Genomic DNA, 27,782 nt, shown 5'->3' on the forward strand with positions numbered 1-27,782 from the left:
CGCAGCATAGAATTTCTTGTGCACTGAGAAAGTGCGAGCAGTGCACAATTGCGCAGGCGCGTAGTTTAGCGGGAACACTGGATGTAAGGAGCCCAACTTGAAACAAGTGCAGTCACTATGGTGCCACTAGGTGTTCATGTTCCTGGACACACCTCCACCAACGCCAGAGGTGTCTTTTAAGGTGAAACACGGCAATAGTTTCCACATGGTATATACCAGTTCAGGACAGCTGAAATGTTTTGAGTGTGGAGATAAAGGACATAAACTGTTGGTGGCGGCTGACGCAGCTGCTGTGATGGAGGCTGCATGCGTACGTGCCTGTTGGGGGCAGTGGGTGCGTCGTCTTCAGAGGTAGCATGCGAGTCACCACCTGCTGGGGCGGCGGGCGTGTTATCTTCTGCTGGGGGGGCTGGTGCATTGTCTCCTGCCTGGCGCTAGGGCTGTTGATGAGTCCGCAGCCATAGCCGGGGGTGCGACATCGGGTCATAGTGTTCCGGACACATTAGTCCGTTCAAATGGGTTTAGTGATACTGTTAGAGAGGAACGAAGTCAGCCTGAGGAACAACACACCTCTATAGAGGAAGAGATTTTGAGCAGCTCTCAAGTCTGTAGCTGTTATACCATCACAGTCAGCAGGGAACACTGAACAAGCAGCTTCCACTAATGTGGACATTCATGAGGGACTCGGAGAGCTTGATTGTCAGGTGTCCTGTGAGGGACAGAACATGGACTATGAGAGACACAGAATCTGATACTTTGTCTATCAGTGAAAATAGGAACACAGACCTCTATGAAACGTTTTGTAAGTCAGTTAAAATTATTTCAGAAACACTGAAAAATGTATCAAGCTTGTTGACATATTGTTAAGATCAGTTGGTTTTATTAGCTGAAAAGAAACTTTTTTTTTTTTCTTAAAAAGCACATCACAACGTTAAGAAAAGGCACAAAAGGTAAAAGGGACAAAAAGATTAAATGATCATGCATCACACAGGGTTTTTCTCTCCTCTGATAACTCTATACTGTTTGTTTCCGCTTTTTCTTCTGACCTCTCTATGCGGAGCTTCAAAACAGGGACTTTAAATGTTAATGATGGGAGGGATACAAACAAAAGGGCTGTAGTTTCTGAAGTCAGTCATCGTCAGATTACCACCCCTATATCCGCCGCAGCAGGTCACGGGGAGCTGGAGCCTATCTCGGCGGCATAGGGCATCAGGCAGGGAACACTCCGGGTACGACGCCAGTGCACCGCAGAGCCACACACAAAGACATACAACCATACACACACACACTCATTCCCACGGGCAATTTGGAGCGGCCAATCAACCTGAAGCACATGCTTTTGGAGGTGGGAGGAAGCCGGAGAACCCGGAGAGAACCCACGCAGACACAGGGAGAGCATGCGAACTCCGCACAGAGTGGGACTCGAACCCGGGTGCGTGTTGTGAGGCGGCAGCGCTAACCACTGTGCTACCGTGCCGCCCAGTTTCTGAAGTTTCTTCTCAAAAGAACATAGATCCAAGTGATGAGATTGACAGGGGTCTTTGGTGGGAGTGCCTGTGTGCTTTTAGTCATGGCACAAATTTCAGTGCTGGGGTGGCTATTTTGTTTAGAGATAATGTCAACATTTCTATCATCCACTGAAGTGGTGAAGGGCAGGGTGTTGCTTGTGAGGGCAGAGAACTCTTTTTTTTATTTTATCAATATAAAACGCCCCAAGTCAAGGCTCAGAAAGGGTTGCTTTGTTCATTTCTTTTGAAAATGAATTAAAGAACTATAATCAGGACAAACTCATTTTGGTGGAGATTTTAACTGCGCTTTAGACTTTACTATAGATAGGACAAATGAGGAACCCCACAGTTATCCTAGATTCTTAATGGGGGGTCTTAACTTTGGGGGTCAAAAATCAGAAATGTAGACACTGCTAATGGGTGAGGGTAAGTAATAATAGAATGAGTGCTGCAAGATTGGACAAGACCTATGTTTCACAAAGTCTCAACTCTAGAATAGTTAAGAGCTGTATAAGCCCAGTTGGGTTCACCAATCACCATTATCATGTTATCATAGATTTGATTAGTTCACCAGGTGAAAAGGTAATGTCTGTCACGGTTCGTTATTTGTGTCATGTTGCTCTACTGTTCTGGGTTGTGTCAGGAGGTGGCACCGAACTGGTGGGCAGAGCCTCATCTCCTCACCTGTTGCCTGTCTGTACACCTGTGCCTGATCGGCTTGTCCTTCAGTGCTTTTTAGTGATGTCCGAATGGCGCCCCATGGGGCTTCAAACCATTTGGGACAATCGTGCCGAAAACTGTCTCATTACTTGGCACCCCAATCACTGGGAACGTGGGTGCCCTCTTTCGCAAGGTGACTGTATTGCAGCCACATAACGATTGACGATCCCAGAAAATAGCACCTTGACGTTCCCTGTATTGCATATATTTTCTGAATAAAACCAAATATAATTTAATGTGTTAATCCTTGCTTGCTATATTGTAGCCTTATAGGAAATTGATTTATGATCATTGAACCCTGCAGGGTTGAATAAAGCAATAAGAGATGTACATTACATGTTCAAGCATGTCTATGTAATAATCAGTACTGGGTATATTTGTGTGTTTGTGTGCATGAGTTACACAGGAAGATTAGGGCCACAGGGAAAAAACAAAGTCTATATTGTAAGATAACAGTTGGAATTCCGAGACGTCATCACAGCAGCACCACCGGCTTCATTCTCACGTCTGGCTCGGTAACACCTCATCAATGACAATGCGTTGTTACTGAATGCAAGGTGCTGGGAACACAGCAGACACTTCACCTACAAATTAAAAATGATATGTGTGTGTGGTTTATTCTTTGCTACTGTGTGAGTAACAGACCCTGAAAATAAGTTTTCTTAAAATTTAGAATCTACTTTGATCAGTGGCACCAGTTCTAAATATTCCCAGACTTGAGATCTATTTCTGGTTGGTTCCACTGCAAAGCAATTAGAAAGCAAACCGTCAGCAATCCGAACACTAATCTGATCAATCCAGAAGGTATTGACACTATAAGCAGCGCACCATGCTGTTCCATCCATTCTAACACATTTGGGACTCGCCGGTACCCTTACAACACCCAAACTGGGCATGTTTCACGAATCAAAAAAGAAGGACCACTTCGAGGTGTGTGTTGAAGGTGTGAGTATTAGATCATTGAGCGATGTTGGGGAGTCGAGATGGACCTGGTTTTTTGGCCCAGATTCTTCAATGTTTCCAAGGGCTGTTGACCTAGCCTGTACAAGTTGCCCATTGAAAAACAAGCAAAAACATGGGGCTATAGCCACAAACAGATACAGAGCACATCTTGATCCAAAGCCGGGGGAGGAGTGTATCTTTTGTGTGAACAGTCAAACCCTGGAACATTTGTTCGTTCAGTGTCCCCGGCTGGTGGCACTGTTTGATGTGCTTGAGAGGTGGTTTCAGGGTTTTGGAAAATATTTTACTTATGATCTGTTCATCTTTGGTCCAAAATATTTGGCTGTAAATATGTCTGTTATTGTTTTGGTAAATCTGCTGCCAAGTTGGCAATCTAGATTACGTGCAGTAACCGGACTCAGGGTGCTGCCTCCTCTGACGTAGCACCGAAGTTGTACCTGTGCTGGAGGGACCGGTAAAAGCCAGATTAAGGATTGAACAGACAATTTGATGGCTTTCAACCGTATATGGGTTGTTGGGGGGGGGGGTTCTGCAGGGGAAGAAGATTGATTTTTGATCAATATTTTGAGTTTGTTAGTCTCTGATGGTTTTTTGTTGATGTGATTTTATGTTGAACAGTTAATCTAAATAAATGTTTTTTTGAAAACTTTTCTGCTGGGAAGAGCCTGATCTAGTTGAGGGAGAAGTAGAAATGATTTGTGACATTTAGGTCTAGAAACCATCCATTGTCAGTTGCCTCCTCTGACGAAAAGAATGTGGAGATTGATGGGAGGTTAATTGGACCTTCATACATTACATTTACTGTGACATGATCAGTACAATTTGGCAAGATTCAGCGAATCTCACAAACAGCCTCCTGTTATTGTCTTTTGCTGTTGTGAAGTTCAAAATTGATTTTTAGTTAATAACTTCTGCTTGTACCATCCCAGGAGCAGACTCTTTGTTGGACGGTCTGTTATTTTTACCAGATTAGACATAAAAAAAATTCTGTAACGGTATATTTTTATTTATTTAATGACCAAAACTTACCCGCTTGCCAACCACATCCTAAGCAGAGTTCTTTTGTTTACATAGCTACAGGAGAGAAGAGTGACCACCATTCCCTGCACATCTGGCTGTGTTTAGCAGGGTGTGGGCTAGCTAGCGCCATGTGGCTAAGTGTAGGGTGTCACTGTTTCAGCCCTAGTGAGCCAGGCCTTTTTAGGTTCACAGACTTTGACAGGAGCCCCAACCAAGCCACAGATTAAAGGACTGTATACTCACATACAGTTAGATCTGGCGATGCATGTGTGCACACAGTAAGTGACCATAAATATGTTTGTTTTATATGCTTGTGAATTTGTAATTTAGTGTGTGTTGCTGTGTGAGTCAGTTAAAAAGATCTTGTGTGGGTCATGCAGTATCTCCTTGTTGTCATTCATACTGCGTACATATGTACGAAATGAATAACACACTACAATGACATTAAACAAAGACAGAAAAGGATGCTGAGAAAAGAAGAGGACAGAGTGAAAATGAGGCAGATGGTAGGTACAGAGAAATGGGAGGCATACCCTCAGATCAAGGGCAAGCGTAGGAGATCAGAAGGTACAAATATATATATAGGTGGAGAATGGTTGAAATGAAGATATTGAAAAAGAAAAAAAAATAGCGTAACACATATTGAAGTGAGGGGTTAATGGTCAAAAAGGACAAAGCGAGTGATGTCACCAGGCGGACCTCTTTATTAGATGAGAATCAGCTGTTCCAGACAGATGGAAATCTGGAATCAAGTACTTGTTTTTTTCCTATTGCCACCATTACTGGCATCTGGAGCCTCTGCTTGTTCCAAAGTTTGCTAATATTGCTACCTAACATTGCTTCATACAAACACATGCTTTTCTTTTGATACTTATATACATATCAAATGTTCATGATGAAAGAGAAATATGGATATTTGCAAAAACCTTACTTTTAAAGTGTAGACATTTAAAAACTCTGTACAGTGTGCACAAACACTTCATGTCCCTTTATGGTATGTCCAACTCCAATCATTTGTCCTCGCCCTGCTGCTTTAACAGCAGGGCGAGAACAAGCAGTTCTTCAACGCAATAACTGTGACTGCATGTACATAAGTGTGATGTATTTTTCTCCTTTGAAAACACATTTCTTAATATAAAATGCATTTTTACATCAATAAACCTATATTTTTCAAATGTATTTATTTATTTTTCTTTTTTTGAACATGTTATTACAACAGATTTCACCACCATCTCATTTGGAACATCAGCAACATCCAAAAAAAAGCTGATGGGTAGAAGCCATTTGGCTTGTGAAGATCCTGTCGACCATTCAGTCTCAATAGATGTATGTGTCTGCATACGTCTTCATCAGTTCCTAAGTGAACAAAGGTTTAAGGGGTCCTATTATGAACTGCAAGTCCCAATATTGTCAGTCATCTCAGAAGTGGCACGGAGCACGGTCACATTATTTTCTGAAGGAACAGCAAGTTTTGTCATTGTTACAGGTGGTCAAAACAAAACCTTGCCAGTGTTCTTACAGTCCCTGGACAACAATGTTATGATCATATTAACCAACAACTCAAGAGTTAACCAACATTTCCATCTCTTTTGTAACCGTGCAAATGCCAGTTCTTTATACATTTTTTAAAGGTAGATAGGGTTAACTTCCTTTTCCAAGTTGTTCCATAGATGGAAACCAGTAAATGAAATACAAAATGTTTTTAACAAAGTTCTTGCTTTTTTCTGTAAAAATGCATTGTTTCCTCTCAGTTGATAGTTGGATTCACTATTCTGGAAAAGTGTTAATATATTTTGTGGTAAACAGTTGTTGCTTGCCTTATACATGACTTGAACACTCCTATAGCTTATTACGTCATATAGCTTAGGTAATTTGAATTTAATAAATGATTTGTGTGTGCTCTATAATGGGGATTGTGAATAAATCTTTTGTATGCGTTTCCCCACACCTTAGCGCAATACATAGTTCAATGGGGCAGGACTAACGCACAATAATTTTGTATAAAGCGCCTTTTGATTTAGCAGTCTCTGGGTTTTCCATAGTATGGACACACTTCTTGCTAGTTTATTTTGCAATTGTCTTCCATGAGGTTTCCATGTTAGTATCTCATCAATAATCATCCCTAGCACTTTGTATTCAGTAAGCCATTCTATATTAACATTGTTCACCACAACCTATGTTTGATGCTTCTTTTCCCAAATAACATCTATTTTGTTTTACTCAGATTCTGTGATCATTTATTTATGTTGAACCACATAAAAAAGATTTAAAAAATTTCAGAGTAAAATTTTTGACTCATTTGTATCGAATAATTCAACAGATGATTTTTCTCAACCTAATTAAATTAACACTGTTATGACATTCTATATCCTTGTACCAGTGTTTGATACAATAACAGCAACAGATTTTATTCACTATGTCCTATTGCCCACCAATTTCCTGTTGTTAAGGTCACTTTTGATGATGTCATGAAAGATGACTGTCCCCATTGTGGTGCTTGATTGGCATAAATTATCTGCAGGCAAATCACATCAGTGCAGATCAAGAGTACACTAGCCTAATTATGCCAAATGTATTTGCAGCTATGGTGCCTCGAATGGATAACATGAAAAAGGTAGAAAAAAAGATAGAGAGGATGACGACAGAGATCGTGAAGATACAGTATTTTGGGCCAAGCAGTGGGGAAAAAAGATGAGGTACGTAGAGGTGGAAAAACAAAGCAAAGGGTGAGGGTGAGGAATGGTATATAATTGAAGAAGGAAGGAGAGAGGGGATAAAGCAGAGAAAGAAAACCACATGATTAGAAAAAGAAAAGGCTTGGGTAAATTGGGCATAATGTGAGCCAGGGAGCGTCACAACAGAAAAAGTCGAATAAAGAGAGCCTGTTGATAAATGGTGTTCATTATGTGATGTGTCAGCGTGTTTAATATAAGGGACCTTTTAATAGCATCTAAATGCTGGCTAAGGGCCTTGCAGAGCTCTTGGGGCACAGTATGTGTGTGATAAATGTTGTTATTGATGGAGAGTAAGACTGACACATAAACATTCTAATGGCTACCAGATCATCATTTGTGCATTCAGTGCATGCAGGACAGCAATGTTTGTCTAGGACTGCTATGTTCCTACTTTCATTGTCTTTGCAGAAAGAAATAACAAAGGGACAGGCTGAGTATCATGGGTACTTGTGAATCACTGGAAACTGTTAAAGGCTAATCTTAGTGTTCTGAACCTTACAGTATCGTTTGGTCTTTTTCTTTAACTGTCTCATTAATTTCTTGTAGGTCCCTCCATTAACCTCAGCTATGGAGGATATTTTTTGGCTTCTTTAAAGAATATTCCAGGACCTAATTAACATATTTCAGCTAATTTAAGAGAGAAAGGTAGTTTGGCCCTCAACCAATGGGTCTGTTAATTTTATTTTTCCATGTGAATGTGACCATCATATCACTATTTATGAAACATTTTTCATTTTGAACGATGTGTCAGGGCTCGAACATGACTGGCAGGGGGAACCCAAAAACACGACAGAGTAGCAGGCGGGTCACAACTGAAAAAGGTTAATAGTACAGGCAGGGTTCAGGTTCTGAGTAAACAGGCAGATGAATTAGACAAACGGCAGACAAATGGGCACAGTCCAAAAACCACGCAAGGTCATACACAAGAGGTAGTCCGAAAACCAGGCAGAGAAATCCGAGGTGGGGTTGACGAAAGGTAGAGATGCTACTTTGCTCAGTTGTGAGGTTTATCAGTTCAGGCCATATCTGTTACAGCCAACTTTTTCTGTTGCACTTATGGAGATTTCATAACATCCCTAATGACCCTTGAATAAAAGTAAACTTGCAGGTAGCACTCTGCTCCGTTATGCACTGAATCAGATATAAATTACCACCTCAGTCATATGAATGCTCCACAGTTTAGTCCTCAATCATCCCAGACAGGGTTTGAATACTCTCTAAAATTCGGGCTCCTATCATTCAATCGGATCAAATCCAACTGCATCTCGCAATGTCTCGTTTTTTATAGTTGGAATTTCATGCACTGATGCCACCTTACTTTCTCTCTTCCCCTCCTTTAGGGATTTGCCTCATACTTGGCTGTCTGCCTCTCTCTTCCCTGCCAAAGAACACCCAGCTAATATGATCATTCAGCACTTGTCAAACTAACAAATAGAATTATGGATGTCAGTTGTCCAGAGATAGTCAATTGTTGTTTTTCTCCCCCATTCCAACCTTTTCTTTTCCAGTCATCATCCCTTTCAATCCAATTCATGCATGTCGGTATCTGGTACACTTCCAAAACTCATTTAATCTGTCATGTTTCTCTCTCAGACAGCTTTATTTATGGTCCTTAATCGTATGTGAGAAAGTGTTTAAAGTTATTGTGGGTTTAAGCCTCATATGTGACTGTCTTACTTTTCTGTTTCATTGTGTGGGCAGATAAAATTTACAGATTATAAATTTCACAAAATGTTTTCTGTCCCGGGGCGGCACGGTAGCGCAGTGGTTAGCGCTGCCGCCTCACAACACGGCGGACCAGGGTTCGAGTCCCGCTCTGTGCGGAGTTCGCATGCTCTCGCCGTGTCTGCGTGGGTTCTCTCTGGGTTCTCTGGTTCTCTCTCCAAAAGCATGCGCTTCAGGGTGATTGTCCTTTCTAAATTGCCCGTAGGAGTGAGTGTGTGTGTGCATGGTTGTATGTCTTTGTGTGTGGCTCCACAGTGCACTGGCGTCGTGCCCGGAGTGTCCCCCGCCTCACGCCTTATGCCGCCGAGATAGGCTCCGGCTCCCCGTGACCCACTGCGGCGGATACAGCGGTCGTAATCTGAAGATGACTGACTGTTTTCTGTCCCCCACAGCATGGTCCCTGGTACTTTGAAACACTTCCTTCTGCAAATGTGAGATAATATTAACAGCCAGATGGAGGAAACAAGGACCAAAAACGAGTTGCTATTCTCTGCTAACTGGAGAGTTAGCAGAGAATGGATGAGTTGTTAAAGATTCATTGGTTTCTTGTCAGCCTGTGATTACTTAATCACCAACCAGTTCAAAATTGGTCAAGTGGCTAATGTTGCCAGGGGCTTTGGATTTTGGCATAAGAAACTTTCTTCTGGTTCTGCATGGAATGAGCCACTCAAGGCTTGGTCATATAACTCCTCTTGGTGGCATTCTTTCAAATACCCCTAGGTATGTATTTGGCAGAGGTTTTCTGCCTCTGCCAAATACCTAGAGGACAAAATCTACTTACTACTTATTAAATATTAATATATTAAATAATTACGACATTAAAATGTCTATCCTTCCAGTACAACTGGTTGTGTGAATGCGTTTATTTAAAGTTTTTTTCCAATCTCTGATGTGTTGATTTTTCTGTGAATGCATTCACGTTCTGGTTAAGGAACACCAACCTAACCCGAGGCATCAGAGGTCCTTCAACTTTTTGCGAATCAGTAAATCAAGAACTTTGCCTCATGGCTTCGCTCTCTTTACACTGCAGCCGAACTTTAGAGAGTCTGCATCACCACAGACAGCCTTGATCCAACAAGCAATCCCCCTTTCGGTTCTTCTCTCTCACACGAACAAGAACCCGAAATACCCCACCACTTCCTCATCCCAAACCATGGTTTGGGAAAGCGCCGTTTTCTGGGCTCATTGGCTGTCGTGTGGTTGCAGTACAGACACCCTGCCAAGGAGGGCGCTCACATTCCCAATGAATGAGGCTCCAAGTAATCAAACTGTTTTCGGCACAATTGTTCCAAACGGTTCGAAGCCCCATGGGGCGCCATTAAGACATTTCTGCTCTTGAGTTTCTGATTCTCATCTCAATGGTTTCAATTATAACTGAATGTTATGGCTTGATGAGGCTAAAAGAACCACATTTTCTACATAAAGCAGATCCAATGTCATTACTAGGGTCAGGACCTACATGCAGAACACCAGAGGAGAAGTTCTTATTCATATTTTAGTCTGAAAAGCAAAATTCAAGATACACAAGAAACCTCAAATAGTGCAACCAACTTCCAGGGTGGAGAGAGACAAAAACAATCCAGAGAAGTTGGCCTAAAAAGCCTCAGGCTAATCAGCCTGATCAGGCACAGGTATGGAGACAAGGAACAGGTGTGGAGACAAGGCTCTTCCCACAAGTCTGGCCCTGCCTCCTGCCACACTCTAGCATAGTAGATCCGCATGACACAAATACCGAACTGTGAAATCCAAGTTCCAATCCCTGAGATCCCAGTTAGCTGCTCCATTGAATCTCATAATATCTTTCCATAAATGTATTTCTAATATGTTCAAAAACATATTTGATTTTTGTGCAAAGAACATGTTCAACCTCCCTCTCCCTCTGTGCACAGTATTAAATAAAATTTATTTCTTCCCTGATTAAACACTGTTCTCTGGCTGAATATTCTTCTGTCTGGGCTAGTTGGAAAATTAACATTAGTGTTGTGGGAACATTACAATGTGTGTGTTGTTTTTGGAATTTTGCACCCTGCAAAATATTTTTCTTACCAGTCGCCAATGATGAGAAAGTCACTCAGTCCAAGTATACAAAGAGTGACTGGATGCCAAAGGAACCTCAGTTTGCTTTACACAGATATCTTTTGGATAAATAACACAACTTGACACATGAGACACAGGCATGGGAGAACGGTGGAAGGTTTTTACATGAATGCGTGTGTGGGTGTGTTTAATCAGATTTAGAAGCAGTGGGAAAAGAGTGGGAATAGACTTAAAATAAGCTTCTTACATGTCAAGGTGGATGTGAAGCTCAGATTGCAAATGAAATCACTAACTCTCCTCTCAGTGCAGGAAGAAAGTCATTAAGACACACATGCTTGACTCCATTTGTTTTAAGTGTGTGTGTGTGTGTGTGTGTGTGTGTGTGTGGAGGTGAAGGAAATAATGTTAGAATCTGCCTCTACCTTAAAAATATTTTAAAGGTAGTGCAGAATTAGCATGTTTGGTCGCCCTGGATCACGGCTACAAAATATTACACCTCATATACAGTTAAGCCGATGACAAGGTTGTATCCTACACTGTCATGTGTCATGTGAGCTAAGAGCTTGTAAAACTATTCAAAGCTGATCTGTTTTATGTGATTCTGACCATTGGGTCTTTCTCAACTTTCATCTGGTTATATTTATACACTGTAAATAATTTTTAGTCATTCATGAACCTCTTCTTGAGCCGTTATGTTTATACCACAGTTTTAGTGCCATTCATGAATAATTTAAAAGTGGCAATAAAGTTAACTTGATATAATTCTAAATGACAGTAGCTTGCATCGCTAACTCTAGACAGAGAGCAACTACTGTATCCCACCCCAGCTACTTTTCCTCTTCTGTCTCTTCCTCACCCAATGTGCTCGGATAAAGCAATCAGGCACCCTCTCCCATCACTCCCTCCTTAGACGGCAGATGCTGGGGGGGGGGGGGTAGAGGCTGGTTAAGCTTTGAGGGATGATGGGAGATTGTTAGAGAGAGTTAAAGGAGGGAGGGATGAATGAGAGGATGAGCGTGCTGTACTCTGTATTGCAGTGAGACACAGTGATAAAGAATGGGAAAGGTCATTTTCACATCCATGAGCAAGCAATACACACATATGCACAAAAGCTCTGTGTTGCACTGATGAAGATCATTATTCACTCAGGCTGAAGGTCACTAGAGCTCTGAACAGTATGATGCCTTTTATCGAGATCTGCCCTCCACATGTGGTTATCCCACAACACTGGAAAACACACCCAGACCACAATAGGAGTAATAATTTGGTGGAAGAAATAATTTCTCTTCATCCCTAAAATGAAACTATTTCTAATGGTACTATCTTAGCTTAGCCAGACTGCAGGCATTTAAACACTATGGCTGAAGGTACACAGCAGGAATGACTTTTAATGGACATTAAAAGCACAGATGCACCTGTCACAGCCACTCCCCGTCTGCCTGCCCGCTACGTGTGTGTGTGGGTGTGTGTGTGTGTGTGTGTGTGTGTGTGTGTGTGTGTGTGTGTGTGTGTGTGTGTATGCTAGGGGAAGGGGAAGGGGAAGCTGAGTTCAGAAGGGGTTCCCCCTCCTCCTCGTAACATCCTGATCTGGGGTAAGGACAGGTGGAGATAAGACATGTTAATGTCACTGTAGAATACGTGGATGTAAAGTCTTTATGCCATGTCAGAAAAGCTGGAACTCATGTAACAAAACCAAATACAGCATCTGTAAAAGTATAGAGCAAAACTTACCTATGACCCAGGAAAATCAGTGCAGGGTTAGCCATAGCAGTTCAGTTGAATGCAATCACAGAGAAATCCTTGCAGTGAGTGATGTAAATTGAGATTTTTCTGCTATATAGACTCTGAGTTATTGTTAAAAAGCTACTTTTCTTAACCACATTGTTACATTGTGCGTATTTGTGCATGCAAATGTAGCGAATCAAACATTATAAAGTTACTTGAGAGTTTTCATGTTTGCTTGTTGTCCTTGGTTACATTTGCATTTTTGTTTTTGCGCTCGCCTGAGTCAGCTTCATTATTCTTGTCTTTCATTTCCTAGGGCTTACAACCTGCCTACGTTAATGTCTGTCTGTCTGTTTACCTGTCTGTGTGACGGCATGTCTCTGCCACTTCCATGTATCTGTAAATCCTCTCTGGGAGCAGCATATTCTTTACTCTGAAGCACCGTCAATTGTCTCACATCCCCCTGAAGGATAGTCTCAAATAGGCGTCTTCAGCTGTAGGTTCACCGACAGGTTGAGTCAGCATTAGTATGCATCATGAGGCAGTAACAAGATCAACCGCATTGAGGTCATGACACTTATTGAGCAGTCCTAGATATACTATTAGATGAATAATGTTGGGATGATAAGGAGAAAAATGGAACAGGAGAAAATAATAAATGGAGTGTAAATATACACACACCAATGGGAGTGTGGAGATACGGTATTTATTTCAAACGCACCTGAAACTGACAGTTTTAGACTGATATCATTAGAGATACAAGAACATGTTAAAAGTTAAGCTCATCTTGGATTTGAACCTGGGAACTCTCGCACCCTAAGCATGAAAACCTACCACTCGACCAGTGAGTCATTAATAGCCGCCATGCTGCGACTTAGACTCAAATATATCATCTACTTCTGAACCATGAATGTTCTTTCTCTTTAGGTTATTTCCTGGAGTTGTTGAACCACTCTGCCACCAGCCTACAGGAGATGTTCCCTCCCACCTGGGGGTCCCTATACTCCCAGAATTCACAGATCTTCTCTGACTTGTACACGGACTTGACACACTACTACAGAGGGTCCAACGTCAACCTGGAAGAGGTGCTTAATGACTTCTGGGCCCGGCTGCTGGAGAAGCTCTTCTACCAGGCAAACAAGCAATATTTCATAGGTATATCCAGCTCTCGTTCATAAAAAATAATGTGAAAAGAACTTTATTCTCCTGAAGTGTAACTTGGATGCATGTGGTGATTACAGGTGAGGACTACCTGGAGTGTGTGTCTAAGCAGATAGAGACGCTACGACCTTTTGGCGACGCACCCCGTTTATTGAAGATTATGGTCACGCGCACATTTGTGGCAGCACGCTCCTTTGTTCAAGGGCTGGTGGTCAGCGGGGAGGTGGTGCGCAAGGTGTCCCAGGTAAAGTCTCTTCCCATTTCCCACTCTTTTTCATTGTTCTTGCCTCCATTAATATCCATCCAATTATGAGCGGAGTTCTACGGTTTGTTTTAATGAAAAAAAATAACTGCCTGATGTACCTTTTTTAAAAATTCTACAGCAGCGCTAGTATTGTGGGCTATCCTTGCAGCTTTTTCTATTCTTGTGTTATGAGGTCTAAATAGTGATTCCCATTCTTCTTGCTTCTTACAGAAAAATACTTTCAGATACGCATACGCAGGCTTCAGTGCACATAGTCTAAAGTAATGGCAGATCCATACAGGTAAAGTTAGCTGTTCAGTAAATTCTGGCCAGGACAGAACAATCAGTCCCCGCAACAATAGTTGATGTCATCTTCAAAGTGACAAATACCTTTCAAGCTGTGGAGAGGGTTAATATCTCCCAGGGGAGTCCCTACCGCCTCTGTATAAGGTTAAAATCAGACCAGTAGTAGAAAATCATTTTAGCTCTTGGAAGGGAGGTGGCTGATATTGACAGACTGCTAAAAACTATGTCTCATCAGACACTTGGCAGGGAGAGTGTTGAGAGCGGTGGCCCTCTGAGATTTTAATTGTATCACTGCAGCAGGGATGAAAATTAGAATTTTCCTCTGAAATGGAAAGAAGTTTCAAGATCAGACTGTGTGGAAGCATAAAATATATAGAGAGCAAGAGAAAGAAAACCCATTTCGGGACAAAATAGCCAGCAGTGCTGGCGTGTGACTGCAAGCATACATATGAAAGAACAAGCCAATCCCATTCTCTCTCAATCTAACTTATTTTCTGATGAGCGCTGTCTGTGGAGTGCTATATTTCCTCCTTAGCATCATCAGTGAGACGTTGTGGCCTTGCATGTCTGCCTCCCTTTGGCCCATGAAATAAGTACGGCATTGCCACAAGGGAACCTGAGGACAGCTCAATTAAGTTCCTGCATGCGACAAGCCACATATCCACAGTAGTGTAACATCAGAAATAACAATGAAAAAAGCTGGTCTAGCATAGCAGGGAGGGAGTGAATAACAAGTGAATATCACTGACAGTGACAAGTGAAACTAAGAATCTAAGGGAATCCAACAGCTACTCCAGCAGAGACTTGAGATTTGCTGATTAGCTTCGACTCAAGCAATCAAAATGATGGTGGGCGAACATCAGAATTAGCATAAGCAGCATGCTAAAAATGTTGCTGTTAATATGTTATATGGTTGTACTTATAGACCTGTCAGAGTGCCTTTCAATTCCTGAATAGGTCAGCTGATAATATTTACATGTATGGCTACTTTTGTATCCGAATCTCATTCTCGTACAATTTTTCTGGTTCTGATGGACAGTGAGTTACATGTTCATGAAAAAATTCTGTTCAGAAAATACTTTTAGCACAAATAATCATTTTACAAAATTTCATCTGCCATTAATTCTAAATAGCATAGGTAAAACTATCGTTCTGAATGAGGTCAATGGTCTCTCACATTTGCACCCTTCGAAAGAGAGAGGAGGCTAATTTAGTACTGTATTGTGAGTATTAACATTATGGGTATATAATTTCTTATAAAGGACTCTTTAGGCTTCCACTAAATGGTGAAGAATCCCCTTCTCAATTTTCTTTTTTGAGACATCAACCTTTTTGGTACAATATGACTGAAGAATACAGGTTATATCATTGTATTCATATTCGTAATTCTACATTGTGTTGTACTTATGAAGATAGGACTGGCACCGCACCAGGAACAAATGGATAAGTCGGAAGAAAGTAAGGGAGGAAAACTTAAACTGTGACAAGACCCGACAACATCTTCCTCACTTTATTCTTTAATGTCCAGTGAAATCCAACATTTACATTGATATTTCACAGACCTGTGCCCATTCTATCTCCTCAGCACTAAGAGCTTGGTTTACTTTTTTTAAGTAATTATATCTTCTATTGAGTGGGCCCTAATGAGACAGTCACTCCTATTTATAGCTATGTATTGCCACTTAAAAGACCCATATTTACCACACATTGCTCAGAAAGGATTACACAGCTTGCATGTAAAGTTGGATAAAAAAAAAAGCCAAAACCTTCTAAATGTGTATGTGTCTGCTTCAAATAGCTTCCTGCAGGAGTTTGCTTGCAACTCAGAGTAACCGTGACATGAAACCCTGCAAAGTCTTTGTTGGATTAGAAATGAAGCATAGGAGCTGTGCTGAAGGGTGATGAAAGAGGATGCTGAAAGCACAGCAAATCAGTGCAGATAGAGAGATGTACAAAAATGATTTTTTTTTAACTGAATAAATTGAGAGATTTTTTTTCATGATGGAAAAGTGATCTCAACTGTGAGATGAAGTGTTTGTCTTTGGTTTAGTATTATTTCCTCATTCTCTGGTTGCAGTGTCTTTTACTTTTTCTGGACTGTCCTTATTCCCTTGGTTATAGGGGAGTGGAAGAAGTAGGCCAAATGACAAACAGCTCACTCTGGAGGCAAAGAGTGTGCCGTCTTGCTTTGCACCACAAGGGTGGAGAGGCCGCTCATATATCCTGCTAATTACAGAGGAAAAAAAGAAAAAAAAACAGAAAGAGGAAGTGAGAGACAGCGCTATTGAAGAGTTGCGAGGTTGACTTCTATTAGCTGAAAGGATGGGTTATAAAGGTGGAACAAGGATGTTTAGACGAACAGTAAAGAGAGTATTCTGTATCATACGTATTGCTTTTCTGTAATAGGTATGCAGAGAGATGGAACGCAGCATTGCTGTGTATGGATGTTGCAGTTCTGTTGTGCCAGGCCAGGGATTAACAGCATCCATTATAAATGGAAGATATAACAAACTGACTGATGAATTTCTTGCCGTATTTTATGAGTATCCTGTGGTATTTTTTTCCTCCCCTGCCAGTCTCTCCAAATCTAGTTACATTTTTAACCCTCTCCCTTTTGCACTTTTTATTACTCTTCTTTCTTACTGATCTTCATTCATCAAATATTCATATGACTCATCTGTGGTTAATTAATGATTGGATGGGTAAGGCTGGCAGGGCAGAAGAAAAACAGGGTAAGAGTAAGGATCGGACTCATATTGGTTAGAGCTTGAGATTAAGCCTGTGAATGTGGTTATTGTTTTTCTGTATCACTTGGTTAACTTTATCATTTACTGTTTGTGCAGCTTGATCTAATTACCAAATTCTCTTGATCTCCTATGTATTAGAGACAGGGCTTTGAACCAGAATTTTTTGCCAGTCGGTTCGTTCCAAACAGAAACGGAATTATAACGTTTCCAGTTTTGCGTTCCACCCATAAACTGACATTCCTGAACCGGTTAGAATAAAAAAAATAAAGTTCCTGAACCGGTTAATAACGTTCCTTGTGAATATAAATATGTAGGTGCCGTATTTTGCGCACCATAAGACGTGTTTAAAAGCCTTAAAATTCCTCAAAAATCAACGCTGCTCCTTTTAACATTAAGCGTCTTATTTGTAGACTGAGTTCAGAAATCTGTAAAAATGTTTTTGTGTGATTTTAGTCAGCGCTCCGCCAGATCGGCCATTGTCCACCGACATAGGACGTATTACGTCACTACGTACGACGGCAGCGATGGACCAATTAGAGAACATGACGCGAGGCTCCGTCCAGCACACCTCCGGTAGGTACCGGTATAGGGTGTATGCCGGTACTGTACCGCAGGTTTGCTGTTAACCACATTTGTTTGTCTAAAGACCCCCGACAATGACGTCAGCTAAGAGACACGCTCACGACACAACATGTAAACTCCAGGCGATCAGTTCCGGTTGTTCTGGTTCACGTAAAGAGACCGGGGGGCTTTTTTCACGCTTTGCCATCTCTCTTGATCTGTGACTCCATGCACATCCACACCACCGCTTCTGTCAAAAACCACATCAAGAGGCTGAATTCGGAGTTTGCGATCATCCTGGAGGATTAAAGAAAGAACTCCAACCGCTGGACATCGGTGTGAACAGAGTCTTTAAAGTTAAGCTGCGTGCGTCGTGGAGCGATGTATGAGAGACGTGAACACACGTTTACCAGGACTGGAGGCAGTGCCGAGCGAGTTACACCGCGAGTTACACCCCCACAATATGTGGTGGATTGCGGATGCCTGGACTAACGGATCTGCTTCGACTTTTGTCCAATGCTTCACAAAAGCCGGCATCATTACCGGACAGCCACCCGGAAACCAGACGGTCAGCGATAGAGAAATTGCTGAGCTTATCAATGCAGACCAAAGATGAGGACTTCGAAAGATTTAGCACATATTTATCAAAAAATAAAGAAATAAAAACATATTTAAAAAATAATGTCGGTGTATTTTTTGAAATTTAAATAAGTACTACAACACAGTTCAACCACAGTCACCTTTTTGCTTCCGTTAGCAACCATACACCGAATAATGTCCGTTATTTACACTGCGCCTCTTTGTACAATGAGCCGAATGGTGCGCAAAATACGGTAACTTAAGGACTTTTAAATTGGCAACTAAGGCAATTAATTTATATACTATAGACTATAATTATAGATATATCTCTACCCTACAGTAAACAGTACCACAGCACTACATCACTGCTTTATGCAAGTTATATCACTGTAGTTAAGGCTTATGCCACCGGAGATGGTTGTGATGGTAGTGGCCAAAGAGCCCGCTCAGACCAATGAGGCTGTTGAGGCTAGAGAGGTTGTGAAAGGATGCAGACTGTGAATGTGCAAAGACTGGGTGGTGGTGAGGAGGTGGAGGGCGTCCGTAACAACAGCATGAATAATACAGAGGTGCATTTAAAGATAACAGCAAAGCCCTCAATAGTATTTGCAATAGTGCGCCAAGGATGCCTTCTTACCTTCACTCTCTTTAACATCTCCCTGGAGTATAATGTGATGGATTCCCCGGCAGACCATGAAGGAACTGTCTGCATAGGAAACAGACCAATTACCAATCTTCTTTTTGCGGATGACATTGTCGGGTTAGCCGGAGAAGAAACGGAACTTGCCAGCCAAGCTGAAAGGTTCGACGCCGCTTCCCAAGCATATGGAATGGAAATCCATGCAGAGAAAACTAAAATCATGACCAACAACAACTTGGGCATTCTCTCAGACACATCAAAGTGTCCAGCTTTAAATATCTTAGAGCAATTGTGTCCGTTGAATGATCCAAGCAGGAAATTCTCGCCAGAATTGCTCAAACAACGGCTGTTCGGGCAAAACTCAAGCCCATATGGAAAAACAAAAACATCAGTCTGGCTTCAAAGGTTAGACTTCTGCGCTCACTTGTCATCTCAATCTTTCTATATGCTTGTGAAACTTGGACCGTTACAGCTGAGCTGCAGAAGAGAATACAGAGCATAATGATGAGATGCTACAGAAGACTAATGGGTATCTCCTACACTCAACATGTCACAAATGAGGAAGTCCGGCAGAAATTCAGCCAAGCCATCGGTTCACATGAAGACCTGCTTACCACTATTAAAAAGTGGAAACTGAGGTGGTACGGACACATCACCAGATCTTTAGGTCTTGCTAAGACCATTCTACAGGGAACTGTACAAGGTGACAGGAGACAAGGGAGACAAAAGAAAAGATGGAAGGATAACATCAGAGAATGGAGTCACTTGACTCCCAATGAGGCAGTGAGAGCTGCTGAGGACAGAGAGGGATGGAGAGAGCTAGTCAACAGATCATCTGTGATACCCCAACTACCGTCCAGGGTTATGGGATAAGCTAGGCTGGGCTAATTTTTGCAGAATAGGGTATATTAAATAAACCCAAACAATAGGCACAGGAGACAGCTCCTTTTATGAAGGTAAATATTAAAAGACTTTAAAGACCACTTCCTCCTCTTGCTGGTTTTCAAGTGTTTTTGGAGCCTATCCCAGCAGAAAACGGGCATAAGGCAGGGAGACACTCCACACACTTTGCCAGTGTGTTGCGTAACCCCACAAAAGATGAACAACCACTCACTTACATACAATTTGGAATCAGCCAATCCACCTGAAGTGTATGCTTTTGGAGGTGGGAGGACACACAAACTCCACACTGAGCAGGACTTGAACTCAGAACTGTATGCTGTGAGGCAACAGTGCTACCCACTGTGCCACCTTGCTGTCCCCACATAACAAGGACAAAATAATCAAAATAAAAACCAAGCATTTCAGAGGAAGCTGTCTCTCTCCAATGCAATTTCACGGTTGGAAAACGATACTTTTCATGTCCAGTTATGTCGAGCAATTCTACATTTTTATTGAACTACTAATTAGTTTGTTAAGTATAGGATTTGTTTTCCGATATGATATCCAATGTTGTCTGACAGCTACTCGTGAATTGGTAAAAGCTGGTGTTAACGGTGAATTGGCTGTTTAAAGACTAGTTTCTTGGAGAAGCACCGGGCTGGCCCAGATGTCAGCTTCAAGCAGCTTAGTACATGAAGTCGAGCTGCTTCTAGTTCTCCCTCTCTCTCTGTCTTTTCTCACAAACACATACTGACTGAGGTTTTGTATGCATAGCTGTGCTCTCTTGTGAACAGAGCTTACTGGTATTAACCCAATTTCATTTTTCACACACCAAAGCTCTTTCCTGTTTTCCGTCTGGTAAAGAAAAGTAAAGGAGGTAGAAACAGTGTAATCAGGGACTGAGAGCACTTGCATGAATGTCAGCCACTTTTATCACATGTAGAACAACATGTGAATTCTCCTCAAGTGATTTCCAAAGAAACTGTGCTGAATGAATGTCTGGTGAAAGCTGAAAGAAGGTCATCATCTAATCTGACCTTCGATTGTTCTGTGACTGCTGATATCAAGCCAATTAAATGATTCTCTTCAATCTCATTAAAACTTTTATTTAATTCTAAGGGCTTTTAGGAATAGACGTGCTTAAATGTACAGTTTGACTAGCTGCCATGCTCATTTATTTCCAGACCTTTTAGATCATACATACTTAAATACACAGTAATCTGTCATCCTGGTGACGTTTGTTTTTGTGGCCCGCTCACCTCAGGTGCACCTAACCCAGGAGTGCATGCGTTCCGTGATGAGGATGACTTATTGCCCTCACTGCCGTGGCATGGCCTCTGCCAGACCTTGTGCCAACTACTGCAGCAACGTCATGAAGGGCTGTCTGGCCAACCAGGCTGACCTCAACACAGAGTGGAGGCATCTGGCAGGTGAGGAACACATATACAGAAACACATACTCTCATGCAATTCACCCGTGTGTGCACTTGCAGGCCTGTCTGACATACGTGCTTTGAATGCAACTCCAACTCCATGTATGAAACATTTTATCCATTCTTCCCATTAACCACATCTTGTGTGTTTGCAGAAACAATGATGCAGGTGGCTGGTCGCTTTAATGGCCCATCTGGGGTGGATAACGTGGTTCTGTCTCTTCCCAGTCGCATATCGGAAGCTATGTTTGTCATGATGGAGAATATTGAGTCTATCAACAGCAAGGTCAGAGCACACATCGGTACAAACCATACATGCAGTTCAATATACAGTTTTACAAACCACCCCAATGACAAAATGTAAATCTCAACTATTTTGTTATTGCTGCACATGGCAGTAGGAACTTTATTTGGTTTTAGACACAACCCACAAAGTATGCCCCAACCCACAAAGTATGCAAACCTTGAATGGCGCTGGCACTGATGAAAATCTGATTGAGTTGTTTGGCGAAGGTGGAAAACTTCGTTGACAGGTAGTAGACAAAGTGTGCTTTGTGTCTGTTTGCTGAAGTGATCCAGAGTCTGCCCTTGTTCAGTTGGGCTATCGCATATATTTTCACCGTCTTATCCTCAGATCAGTGATGTCACACAATTCAGTTTGTGGTTGTGGTCTGGTGTTATTGCAAATGCAATGGACAGATTATTTTGTTATTTGCATAATCAGTTGGCTACAAGCAATGCAAATTTGGTCGTGTAGTTTTCCCGTTATATGATACCAATTACAAATAACAGCTACTGCCATGTGCGTAAGTAAAAGGGCATGAGAGATAGCCAGTACAACTTGTTTGTTTTTTGAAGTGTACTTGTGCTGTTTTCATTGTGTACAGGATTGTTGAACAAATGAATCATGTTTTGCTGATGCAGAATGGTTTATACATAAAAGCGTGTTTATGGGTTCTATTCAGAGAGCCGGTTCAAGTGTTGGGTTTCAGGCTTGTTAACACTCACACCAATAAAGATCCTGAGTAGGTCTACTTATAGAGAAGAAAACAATGTTTATAGAAAAGTGCAAAGACTTGGCTACCATGAATTTGATGATAACGCCCTGTTGTGGGCTTTGCAGTGTTCAGAGAACTGTGTAAAATTCAAACGCAAAAGTCAATTTCCTGATCTCAGCTTTTCATTAAACCGTCTCTTACATCGTCTCTCTTTGTCTTTTGTATTGTCTCACTTCTTGCACCAGTTGTTCCAAGCATGTGGTAACCTCAGAGATAGAGGAACAAGCAGCGTGGGACCAGACGACTTCATAAGGAGAGGGAAAGTTATAGTGGATGACAGTGTTGGATCCAGCTCCAGCAAAATGGACAAAATGGTTTGTATTTACTAAACTTAATCCTCATCCATGTTGTTCCTCTTTAAACTGATGGTTTCTGTCTGCTCAGACAGTTATACATTTTGCTGGTCATTTCAACCAGGGGTAATTACATTGGACTGAGTGCTGTTGAACGAGCAGATATTAGGAAACCAATTCTTTTCTCCTGTCTCAGTATACTATAACTACTATATATATCGTACTCAGTATAATGAAAGCTCATGACTCTACTTTTATGCCTCAGGTGTTTGATGTTACAGCAAAACTGAGGGATTTGAAGCCATACTGGGTTTCTCTCCCAGACATCTTGTGCAGCGAAAGAGTGGCCATCGGAGCAGGAGCTGAGGACAAGTGCTGGAACGGCATGAATCGAGCCAGGTAGGGCATGTAAGCTTGTAAAAGAAGAAAAATAAACATGTGACAGTAATGGAGGGGGGTTGTCATACTGTATGTTTCAAATGTCAAACAAGTCTTTTATGTATGTCTTTATGTATGTCAGGTACCTCCCAGAGGTGATAGGTGATGGACTAGCCAGCCAGATCAACAATCCCGAAGTCGATATCGATATCACCAAACCAGACATGACTACACGACAACAGATAATGCAGATAAAGGTCATGACACACCGACTGAAGAATGCTTACAATGGCCAGGATGTGGACTTTCAGGACACCAGTGAGTCTTTTTACTATTGCAGTTATAAATGAACACATTTGTAAATATCACTGATGTTGAACCATTAAGCGGACGTACTGATCCTTTGCCTACAGGTGATGACTCCAGTGGTTCAGGAAGTGGCATGTGCAACGATGACGCATGTTCCCGGGGGCCACGCCTTGTCGTCCCCATCACCGATCGACCCATAATTTACCACAAACCTCCAGAAAATGAAATGGTGCTCGCCTCAGCCAATCAGGACCTCCCGTCTATCATCTTTTACCTTCTTTCACTACTCCTTTTGCTGCTTCGGCGATAATCGACAGAGGAATCTACTAACGGGGACTCAGTTTGGGACACAGGGGTGGGGTTGGCGGGGCAGAGGGGGTGGAGTCTGAAAGCTGGTGGATAGTCACTTTGTCAAAATTAAAAATGTATTTGGAAACAACAAAAAATATCACATGGATGGACTTCATTTTTATTTCTTGATTGGAACACGATGGAATTACAAGTATCCATCAATGTTTCCAATCTGCTTTTTTATTTCTTGCTATATTATGACACCATTAGTCGGTCTTTTTGCATTTCTGTTGTGTTTCTTCTGCTTGGCTTCCCTCCAATTATATCAGTACCTAAGATGAGTGAGACTATATCATTGGTGTTGACACCAGATGGAGCGGGAGAAAGGGGCTTTGCAGCAGTGCTCAAATACAAACATTTGATCTTCCACTCTCCCAAAAGTGCTAATTTTAAACAGAACTATTTATTTATTAGTGAGTTAAATAGACCCTGTAGTTCAACCACATTTATAGAAATAGTACACAAGCTTAAAAATATAGAAGAAGGAGTATGATCTTAAGCCTCACAGTGTTGTTTCATATTCACAAGCAAGGATGGGGAGCACTGCATATCAGCACTTTTTGCCATTCCGTCACATGAGCTGTAATAATAACCACCATAACACTCGCACTGACATGATTGTCTAATGTGGGAGTAACCTGATCCATCCACCCCTCCATGTATAGACTCATCCCTGCACTCGTCCCCACCGAAGCCAATCTCCCTTCCTCTTAACCTACTGGCTGAGCGAGAGTCTGGTGTTAGGAAAGCACACGCTTGGTCAGGCAAGATCTCAGATGACAGCAGCTTCCCACTATAGATCCCTGTATGTGGAGCAGGAGTATCGGTTTAAGAACACCCTCCCAGTGACGGGTGACTGACGGGTCCTGATTTTGGCATTTCTTTATTTGAGACTGGAAAGTTATTAAAAAAGGGGGGGGGGTAATTTGCATAATGTAGCTGCCTGCCAAGACCCGGTGCTCCTGTGATTGGCATCATAATGGATATGTCTGTTCACAGATTCATATCACACTGGGCATGTCTTGGATTTGTATGACTACTCCTATGGCAGATGCAGCAATTTTCATATTTTTGATTGCTCCTTTGTTAATCTACTATAAATAAAAAAGGATTAGGTATTAAAATGTTCTAACGACCACACCGTGGCAGGCCATGACTCATTTCTCTCATCATTTGTCAGAGCATATCCGGCCTGCCTATTTTCTGCAACTTTTCAATATCAGTGGTTCTTTCCTCCTCCTCACCCCAACCTGCTCATCATTTATAATGACCTTTAAAATGTTTTTCATGCTAGCAAGGAAATTTGACAATGACACAGTACGTCAGTATGTCTCAAAGTTAGATGGAATTCCGTGAGGTCTTTTCTTGATGAGAAGCCAGCCAGACAGGAAACATCTACCAAATTTTAAGAAGATACAGAGCTCTCATTTAAGAACCCTCTGAGCAGAAGATGGGGCAGTGCTTGTATTTCTGGCAAATGACAGATTGACAATGGAGTCTTTATAAATCTTCTTGGGATGACACAGAAATTAAATTTGCTCGAATAAAGGTAATTTTAAAAAAAATTAGAACCACTTCCAATCTGTTCTGATATTGTGTATTCACTTGCCAGTACAGGTTAGGTCAGAGAAATTCGAGGATGGAAATAGACAGTTGCACTCTGGGACAATCCATTACATCCCACTGTATGACAACCAATAGTAACCAAGATTCATTGTCAGAGGCTCTGGCAAATTTTGAGAAGCACATCTTTGACGTACTTGGTTAATGACTGCACTCAAAGTGGGTGTTTGTTGTCATGTGTTCTGCCTGAAAGTTTATTTTAATGATGATTTCTTCCCTTTTTTTGACATGCTTTATTAATTAATGCTCTGTTGGTTGTTTATATGTGTGTTTGTCAGTTTGTGTGTGCTTTTATATTCCTGTAAATCTGCCTGTGACTGCCTTTGACACTTTATTTGGTGTTGGGGGTGGATTTTGAGATTAAAAACAGATATTTTTTAGTATCTGTATATATTGGATCTTCCAGTGAGGGGTGAAAAATTCACATTTAGGAACTTAGAATATTTACACAAAAAAAAACCTCTACCACTCTGTTCAGTGGCTCTCTTGGAAAATCTGAATGTGTAAAAGCAGAGTCTCAGCCCTGTAAAGAATGTGATACGATGATGACATTCCAATTCAAAGACGACTTGTAACGCATAACTTCAGTTTCATGACTGCCTCACAATGTTATTGACTGAAATTTGCACAACCTCCCATCTCTCTTTTCCCCCTCACCTTTTGATCTCATCAATTTGTTGCTCAAAGTAACCCTTTTATAATATCTGCACTTTTATGTGACCGATAAATGACATTGACTGCACAAAAATATTGATCAACGTGCGAGTCGATGCCTTGCCGAAGCAACCGTTGATTGGGGATGTACGGGGAATATGCAGATGGTTGTGGCCCAGCAAGACGTCTCCTGTTCAACTATGATGAAAATGTAAAGACAAAGCCCCCTTGTGTGAGAGGCAGCTGGAGGAAGGGTGATCTGAACATTGGTTCTTGTGCCCCAACCCTGTCTCAATTCACGAGGTGGCAGTAATGCAAAGCTGATTAGCACACCATTCAAAGACAGCTTTAATCTACACTGATATAAGAATTTATTAAATGTGCCAATATATGAGGAAAAAAGTACTTTTTTCTTGTTTTTATTTTCTATGGTTTTCTTGGTAAGAGAACTGTATGGAGAACTTGTACTTCTGGTGAACAAGGATGTCAGAAAAAGGTTGAAAGATACAATGTCTCATTTGCTGTTGTACCTGAAATCAGTTATATACATTGTAAGATTTTCAAAACCCTGCGTCCCGCGTCTTTAATATTGGAGGTGAATTTTACTGTGTATTTATGATCATTGACGAGAAAAGCATATGCAGTATGCATTCATTCATTTTCTGTCACCAGTTATCCTATGCATGATTGCTGTATAGACTTTGAGGGTTTACCGGATCAAGTCGCCAGATCATCACAAGGCTACATAGAAGGAGAAGCAACCATTCACACTTACTGACAATTTAGTTCAAGTATATGCATGTTTTTATCTATGGGAAGAAGGTGGAGAATGTGAAGGAAAGCAAACAGGACAGCAAAGTATCAAGTCCTCAGATAAATTTGACCTCTTAACCTTTTATCCACAACAAAAATGTATTGAAAACCCAGTGAATAAAAAAAAAGAGAGAGAGAACATGAGAACACACATGAGAACACACATGCCGGAAGACAGTAAAAGGAGCAGTTAAGATACTAAAAATATTCATTAAGTGCTGCAGGTAATATTAAGTTTAAGATGCAGGGTATAAACTGTGAAGTGGTCCACAGATGGAAGCAGTGTTCAAACAGGAGGAGGAAAATATACAAAGATAGAAGTATGCACCATAAAAAGTCCAAAAAAACAAGTCAAATATAGAAGGCAAGTGCAAAAGATAAAATAATAAGTGCAGGGAAAAATGAATGTGGGAGACTTATCCTCAACAGACTGGTAAAGGACATGTGGTCGCACTCCAAGAAGAATAACAAGACAGGTGAATAAAAGAGGTAAAACTAATCCAAGGTTAACAATAGGAGGGAAAGTACACAAATGAGGAGACAATTAAGGGAAAATAAAACTATCCAAATAAAAAAAGAAACTATAACAAAACTATAACAAAAGCTCCATTGTATCCAAGGTTCTTAAGAAAAAAAAGTGCCTGTTCTTCTTCAAATTCCACCGAGTTGTTTTCCAGCACGGCACTTTGCCACCTAAACATCATCCAGTGATGATGTCAGAGGTGACAGCTGCTGCCCAGTGTTTCCAGTGAGCAAAACTGCCACATGGTCATGCCACACTAAGTGCTTTGTCTTGTTTTGTGTGGAGACAATGTGATGATTGTGCCCCTCAGTATAGTTTTAAGAAGTTGTGCTTTACCGCGATCCAATGGGAGACTTATCTGTCACACGTCACTTAAAGTTCTGCCACATGAACGTTGCACATACATGAATAAAGCCTGAGCTCTCTGTGGTTCCAGTGCAGTACTGCTACTTTTTCCAAGTCTGCCATGAGGTTACAAATTATAGGAGTCAAAAACAAATGCCGGGAGAAAAGGCTGGCTGTGTTTGGGTCAGACATTATTCAAGCAAGAGTATAAATAATTTAGACAAGTCACAATAATTCTCAATTACCATCCTCTCTGTTTTTGCAATTTGATTTAAATGAAGCCAGTGTCACAGCTGCTTATTATACTTTAGTCATCTGGGGTGTGTTTGTCCCTCTACAGTGAGAACGGTTGGGCTTTCCGCAGAATTCTTCCCTCTGCTTCTGTGCACTCCTGTGGCCAGATACATTCACACTCTCCACTATCGACTGAGTGTGAAGCTTTCCATCCGT

General features: G+C 41.4%; 1 protein-coding gene across 1 annotated transcript in view; it reads left to right on the plus strand.

Annotated features, from left to right (window-relative positions):
- The window catches only part of gpc1b (glypican 1b), a 69,495-nt gene extending 43,278 nt beyond the window's left edge, over positions 1–26,217 (plus strand). Inside the window, exons 4-11 of the mRNA XM_068340184.1 lie at positions 13,361–13,588; positions 13,675–13,838; positions 20,818–20,983; positions 21,141–21,271; positions 22,229–22,357; positions 22,602–22,735; positions 22,857–23,032; positions 23,128–26,217. Of these exons, the coding sequence (XP_068196285.1) occupies positions 13,361–13,588; positions 13,675–13,838; positions 20,818–20,983; positions 21,141–21,271; positions 22,229–22,357; positions 22,602–22,735; positions 22,857–23,032; positions 23,128–23,333 (1,334 nt within the window). The 3' untranslated portion in view covers positions 23,334–26,217. The remainder of the gene's footprint in view (positions 1–13,360; positions 13,589–13,674; positions 13,839–20,817; positions 20,984–21,140; positions 21,272–22,228; positions 22,358–22,601; positions 22,736–22,856; positions 23,033–23,127) is intronic.
- The last annotated feature ends 1,565 nt before the right edge of the window (positions 26,218–27,782 follow it).

Source organism: Antennarius striatus, chromosome 18, assembly GCF_040054535.1.
Source record: "Antennarius striatus isolate MH-2024 chromosome 18, ASM4005453v1, whole genome shotgun sequence".
NCBI lineage: Eukaryota > Metazoa > Chordata > Actinopteri > Lophiiformes > Antennariidae > Antennarius > Antennarius striatus.